General features: G+C 45.0%; 1 protein-coding gene across 1 annotated transcript in view; it reads left to right on the forward strand.

Annotated features, from left to right (window-relative positions):
• The window catches only part of LOC123051726 (sialyltransferase-like protein 5), a 9,378-nt gene extending 3,442 nt beyond the window's left edge, over positions 1 to 5,936 (forward strand). Inside the window, exons 7-10 of the mRNA XM_044474690.1 lie at positions 4,631 to 4,689; positions 4,835 to 4,983; positions 5,085 to 5,166; positions 5,243 to 5,936. Coding sequence (XP_044330625.1) covers positions 4,631 to 4,689; positions 4,835 to 4,983; positions 5,085 to 5,166; positions 5,243 to 5,629 — 677 coding nt within the window. The 3' untranslated portion in view covers positions 5,630 to 5,936. The remainder of the gene's footprint in view (positions 1 to 4,630; positions 4,690 to 4,834; positions 4,984 to 5,084; positions 5,167 to 5,242) is intronic.
• The last annotated feature ends 1,527 nt before the right edge of the window (positions 5,937 to 7,463 follow it).

Genomic DNA, 7,463 nt, shown 5'->3' on the forward strand with positions numbered 1-7,463 from the left:
AGGGGGTAGTTGGTCGGAGAGGACCCCGATCAACCCTATAGATTACTTGTTGTGCACTTTGAAGTAGTCATTCAACCCTAGTGTTGTACTCCCTCCGGTCCTTTTTACTCCGCGTATTAGATTTGGGTCAAGTCAAACTTTACAAAGTTTGACCAAATATATATATATAAAATATCAACATCTACCATATTGAATATATATTCCATGAAACTACATTTCGTAGTGAATCTAACAATATTGATTTGGCATTGTAAATGTTGATACTTTTTTCTATAAGTTTGGTCAAAGTAAAGATGCTTTGACTTCAGACAAGACTTATATGCAGACTAAAAAGGACCGGAGGGAGTACACTTTGTAGCAGCAAGGTGGAGTTGTTCCTCCACAACCTTGTGCTGCTTTGGGTGGTATTAGTGCCCGGTTGATCCACACTAGTTCTTGTTGTTTCTTTGAGAGTGAGCTACAACAAGCAATGGAACAATTGGAGAAGAGGATGAATGCTGCATAACAACAGATCAAAGGGCTGTGTGAAGATCTCAATCGGAGATTCGATCAACTGGTTGAGATGATAAGGGTGTTCCCCCTGTTGCCAATGAAGAAGATTCATCTACAGAAGATGTTCAACGACGAAGAAGGGGAGATAATCTTGGAGCAAGACCACCACAACAATGTGCAGTTCAACGTACTTCAAGAAGGCCAATTTATGTTGAAACTTCTAAAGGTGAAGAATATGATGATCACCTTGAACAACCTGATCTCTATGATATCAGAGAGTACCCAACCCTACATATGCAAGGGATACATACAAGGTGAAAGCTGAGATCCCAACTTTTAAGGAATTATTGATATTGATGGGTGCCTTGATTGGCTATATGAAGTGGAGACTTTCTTTGAGGTCATGGAGGTTCGAAAGATCGTAGAGTTCCTTTGGTCACGTACAAGCTGAAAGGAGGAGCCAGTGCATGGTGGCATCGTGTTCAAGGAGAACATAGACTGAGAAGAGAACCTCGTGTGTGAACTTGGCGGCAAATGAAAAGTCTTTTGGAAGGGAGATTTTTGCCCGCTGATTATGACCAGATCCTATTTATCCAATTTCAAAATTGTGCTCAAGGAAATAGGATTGTTTTAGATTACACGAAGGAGTTTCTAAGGCTACAAATGAGGTGCAACCTTGCCGAAACTAAAGATCAACAAGTTGCAAGGTACATCAATGGTCTCAATGATGTTATTCAAGATCGCTTGATGATGCAACAAATCTAGTCCATTGATCAAGCACAAACTCTAGCCTTAAAAGGCCGAGAGGTTTGTGAGGACAAGAAAGAAACTAAGGCTCCATATCCTCGTACCAGAGGCTCTTCTAGGAGTCACACTAATAGAGTGGAGGAAAAGGCCACTCCACCAAAGGCAGAACGACCCATCCCGAAGCAAACTAGAGGCAAGGGGAAGCAAATGAAGGCCCAAAATGCTACAAACGTGGTGAAGAGGGACACATATCCAATGGTTGCCTATTGAGGAAATTTGTGAACACAACTATCCATGATGGTGAAGACGATGAGGAGGAATATGAATTTGAAGATGTAGAGGGACATGAGGTTTGTCAAGAAGAGGGTGAAGAGGTGGTATGTGTGATTCAACATCTCCTATGTTCCATACCACATCTTGACGACACACAACGGAAGAAATATTTGAGAGCAAATGCACGGTGAATGGCAAGGTATGCAAATTAGTAATTCATAGTTGCAGGTGCGAGAATTTTATCTCCAAGAATTTGGTGAACCATTTGAAGTTTGAAACTCATGATAATCCAAGTCCCTACACTATTGGGTGGATCAAGAAATGATTGTATATGAGGATCACCAAACAATGCATCCCGCCACTTCCTTTGGGCAAGTATTATCGCTCAAATTTGTTATTGATGTGGTTGACATGGGTGCCAACCATGTTCTTCTTGGGAGACCTTGGCAATTTGATGTGGATACTACACATAAAGGGAAGGAAAATTCTTACTTTTTCATTTGGAACAAGAGAAAGATCATTATTCTACCAAACTAAACTGATGGTAATACCTGTAAGAGGAGGGAAAAAAATATGTTAACTATCTCCCACACTTCCAGTGAGTTTATGAAGACTTGAAAGAGGCAGATTTGTGTGCTGCACTTATTGTAAAAGGAGAAGAGCACCCAGCTGTCGAAATTCCAACAATGTACATGGCTTAGTAGCAGAATTTTAGAACATACTTGAAGAGCCACATAGAATTGACTTAATTCCAAGAGCAAGTCTTCCTAATCTTCCGCACTACCGAATGAGCCCCAAAGAGCATGATGTATTGAAGGAGAAGGTGGAAGAATTGTTGCAAAAGGGGCACATTCAAGAAAGTATTAACCCATGTGTTGTACTAGCCCTACTGACGCCAAAGAAAGATGGATCTTGGTGCATGTGTGTGGATAGTAGAGCCATCAACAAGATCACTATAAGGTATATATTCCCTATTCCCCGTCTGGATGATATGTTGGATGAACTTAGTGGAGCAAGAGTGTTCACAAAGCTAGATTTAAGAAGCGGATATCGTCAAATTCGCATCAGACCCGGGTATGAATGGAAAAACAGCCTTCAAGATAAAGGAAGGGTTGTTTGAATGGCTAGTCATGCTATTTGGACTCAAATGCACCAAGTACCTTCATGCACGTGATGAATCAAGTCCTTAAGCCCTCTCACGCCCCTTTGTTGTGGTTGATTTTGATGACATCTTGATCTATAGCAAGGATGAGGATGAACAATTTGAACACATACGGGAGGTGCTAGGAGTTCTAAAGGAAAATGAGCTCTATGTCAACTTGAAATGTGTTTTCCTGCAAACACAACTTTTCCTAGGATTTGTCATAACATGCGATGGCATCCGTGTGGATGATTCTAAGGTTGAAGCAATCCGAGAATGGCCAACTCCGAAGACCATTTCTTAGATAAGAAGTTTTCATGGCCTTGCACCTATCTATAGACAATTTGTGAAGAATTTCAACACTATCATGAGTAGCTATGAGTAGAATGGTGAATCTTAAGTAATGTTTTATAGAGTATTCTAGCTATAAGTAGAAATGAGATGTGAAGGCTTCCCAAAGCCTTATAAATAGTGGTCCTCGCCTCTAGTTTGGAACTAGACCAATGTACCCCCACTACCTATAATAGAACTTGGTTCTTATCTAAGATCTTGTGCTATAGGAGTTTTGGATTGAACTCCTATTGCCATATTGGCCTACATTCGCCTCTAGAGCGATATCTAGTGTAGCCGTTGAAGTAGTTCCTTCAACCCTAACGTTTTACACTTTGTAGGAGCAAAGGTGAGTTGTTCCTCCACAACCTTGTGTTGCTTTAGGGGCCCCGGGCACATTTTTCTCCCTTTCTTTAAGTCGAGAACATGAAGCTAGGCCCATCTCCAGCCGGCCTGGAGGACCCTGTCTCCTGTGAAGCTGACACCGACTCCAAGAGAGCACCTCATGCCAAATCTGTCAGTTGAAGGGACACCCGATGAGGAGGTGTTGCATAGTTTCCGAGGCCGGCTCACAAAGGGTACAACTATCCGCGTGCGGCAAGCCATGCCAAGCTAGTCGTGCGAAAGTCCAACATCTCTTTTGGTTTGGCACCAAACAAAAAATTGGACATATAGTGGTGCTCAAGTATTCCAAGTCGGCAGTGAATGCTAAGCGCTGGTGGTGCCGAGACACATTAACATGAACTGTCCGTGTACCGGCCGTCGCTCGTCCAACGCCATTCAATGCGATCTGGGATGGGCAAAAGAATGACAGTACGAAGACAGTGTCAAAGCTCAACGTACTCCACCAACACTGTTGAATCTAGAGTGCCTCAGCTGTCTTGTGTCCGTGTGCGCTCCAACAGTCCCTCATGGACCAAACGGTGCTTACGATGGCGGTGCGACACCGGGGAGAGCATGGACGGGGCAATCTCCGAGACGTCCTTGCCGTCGAGCCAATAATTTCTCCCACAAGCGACATGCTCGACCATCACCGAGAGGCCAAACAGTCGAGGCGCGAAAGATTTGACGTACTTCTGGATCACATGGGAGATGGAGATGACGCCAAGGATGGGAGGGGTCAATCATCTGCAACCAAAGCCACTCAACGCGAAGTGCTATGTCAGTGCGCTGTAAACCCCTGATGCCAAGACCACCGAGCTCGAGCGGCTAACACACCTTTTGTCAGTTGATAGGGCAATGAGCCCGCTGGCATCTTTGCGTCCATGCCAAAGAAAGTCGTGGATGATACAGTTGTTCTGCTTCAGGATTGGCGGGCAGAGCGCCATGACAAGGAGAAGATGCACCGACATAGCACCGAGGACGTGGCGGGCCTGTGCCAACCTCTCATCATAGGGCAGCAGAGACGAAGGCGCTCTGATTAGACGACACCATTTCCCCAAGCCTTGGCACCAATTGATGAGAAAGGTCCTTCGCAAGATGGGCTATTCATTAGTTTATTTCTGTTACTTATGAAAGTATGAGAAATCACATGACAATGCTCTTCAGTCTAGTTTCCAATTTTAGAACTGGTCATGTTGAGCTGTGAGAATAATTCATATTTAACATATTTGAACCATGATCTAACTTTCACATTTAAACTTGCAGCTGATGAGGCGCTTATTATAAAAAGTCTGACACATAAAGAAATAAATGCAGTGATAAAGGTAATATATTTGACTATATTCTGTTGAGCTGAGCATGTGCTATTTATTGTTATTTCTGGGTTCTTGAGAGGTGAACAAATGCGGAACAAGTTATTATTTTTTGTATTATCTGTATTGAACACCAGATGATTGTTTTCCCTGGCAGGAACTTCCGAATCCCGTTTACCTTTTTCAAGGTATAGTCCTAAGAAGAGGTGCTAAAGGAACTGGTATGAAGTCCGTAGAATTGGCCCTTTCCATGTGTGATATTGTCGACATTTATGGTTTTACGGTTGATCCTGGCTACACAGAATGGTGAGTTTTGATGCATGGGTGTAATACCTCTAGATCTCTGTAGCATCATTTTCGTCTGCGGTTTTGTATGAGTATGTATTCTGCCCACTTCATTATTTCAGGACGAGATACTTCTCAGCCCCTAGGAAAGGACACAACCCATTGCAAGGCCGAGCTTATTACCAACTTCTGGAGTGCCTCGGAGTAAGTCTCAGCTGCCCTCTCTTTCTGATTTGTGTAAATAAAGTTATCTTTCTCCATTTACCTCTTCTCTATGCAGATAATTCGGATTCATTCCCCAATGAGAGCACAACGGGTGGAAGATTGGTCGGATGTGCCAAGCAGAGAAGCGATCAGAAGAGCGCATGCTGCAGCTTTTCGTTTGAAAAGGCGTGAGACGGGTCAAGCAGATGAACCGGGGCCATTTAGCAATTGCAAGGTATGGGGAACAGTTGACCCAGACTACGGGCCGGTATCAGGAACTTCAGATATGAGCGAAACGCGGAGGAATTCAAACTACAGCAGGTGGGAGTTGCTCCCACTTGAGAGCCTGAGAAGCGAGGCTCAGGAACACCATGCCCAAATGGGTGGCGTATCTCTATACAAGATGGACGGAAACAAGTTAGATGACCTTGTTTGTGTGAGGCACAACCGTTCATCTGGCTAAGACAGTGACGCCAGATTTTTCCTCGAGATAGCAGCATGTTGACCCTAGGTAGGATCAGTTTCACGAGGTTTGTTGCTTAGCCAGTTCTAGGACACTAGCTTAACCACCCAGGGATTCTATGGGACATACACAACATCTGTGTGCTGAGGCATGCTGTATCCTATGTTCACGCTGACATGCTTGTGATGCATTTTTTGGGATCTACTCCCACCGGTACTAAATCGGCGACACTTAATTTGGGACGGAGGGAGTAGATAATACTGTAATGATCTGCTATATGGCAAGCGTATAATCTGGTACAAATGAAGTTTCCTGGGTGCTGCTTTCGCTTTTCTGTGAGCAGTTGTTTGCTTTACATTACAGCTGTAAAAGAAAAGTAAGTCTGTTTTATTAGAATCAGACCAAGGGTGGAGAGTCTGGAGATAGAGAAGGGAGGCTGAACACAGGAGTGTTCTTTCTGAAGCTGTTGCTCTTTCATTGCTAGCATACGGTCTGTATTTTTGCTAAAAAAGGTCTGTATTTATAGTACATGAAGAAGTCGGTTATACTTATAAATATCTGCAATAAGTTTTCTGTGTGCAATATGAGGTAGCCATCTTTTTGGAAGATGCGCAGGAGAGCTGCGTATTTCTTTTTTGACGGGTGGTCTGCTCTCTGTTATAAGCACAGAGAGCTGCATATTTCATCAAGTAAGTTAGAATAATTCAAGGCGCACCTAGCGATCACACAGTCACTAGAAACAACACTGAGATTTGTTAACAAGGTTCATCAACATGGCTAAATCTCTAGGGCGTGACTACACTAAATTGACATAGTGCAATCGGCGATAAGCCTGCCGAGGCCATCACACAACACTTCGACCACCCACCACAGCTGGTCCGGCCACCCTGCCACGGGTGCTCGGACCGTCCCCTCATGCTCTTTGTCTAGCCTACGAGTTTATGTGTCGCCTTTTTGGCCGTCCTGCGATAGACTTTACTCCCTCTGTTCCTAAATATAAGTCTTTGTAGAGTTTCCACTATGAACCACATACGGATGTATATAGATGCATTTTAAGTGTAGGTTCATTCATTTTGCTCCGTATGTAGTCCACCTAGTGAAATCTCTACAAAGACTTATATTTAGGAACGGAGGGAGTATATGATAGTAATAGGCTCATGTTACACATGTTTGACTCAAATACCTAAGAGCATCTCCACTGGTTCGGCGTCCCCAGGGATGAAAATAGTGCCTCTTGGAGACGAGCCGGCGTTATTTCCGCCGTGGGGGCGGTCGGGTTCCCACTCGCCGCCCCAAGTTGGCCCCCAGACGCTCTTTTTTGAAAAAAAGTTTGGCTAAATTTAAAGAATTTGAACGAAATTCGGAAAAAATTCATTCATACTTGTACATAATTTAGAAGACCAAACTTAAAACCTAAACTACTACGCCGTCCCGAGCCTTCTACATGCCGAAGAGCTTGTAGAAGGCCGTGTTGTCGCCGCCGCCGTCGTCATCGCGCTGCACGCCGCCGCCGTCCTTGCTGCAGCCCTGCCGTGGGTCGCCTTGGCAGACGGGGTTGGTGGGTGGCGATGCCTCATCGTCGCTGTCCTTGAGGACTATGACGCCGCCCTCGTCGCGGTTGCGGCGCGAAGCGGCGATCTCCTCGAGAGCGCGGCGCTGGCGCTCCAGCTCCAGCTGAACGTAGTCGTTCTGCGCCCGTTTGAGGGCGGCCTCCTCGTCGACGGCCATGTCGTCGTGCTCCTTCTTGACGGCGATGAGCCCCGGCTCGGCCTTCACGGCGATGAGCCCCAGCTCGGACTTAACTGTGACGAGCCCCAGTTCGGGCTTCGTCTTG

The sequence above is a fragment of the Triticum aestivum genome, chromosome 2D (genome assembly GCF_018294505.1).
Source record: "Triticum aestivum cultivar Chinese Spring chromosome 2D, IWGSC CS RefSeq v2.1, whole genome shotgun sequence".
Classification (NCBI taxonomy): domain Eukaryota; kingdom Viridiplantae; phylum Streptophyta; class Magnoliopsida; order Poales; family Poaceae; genus Triticum; species Triticum aestivum.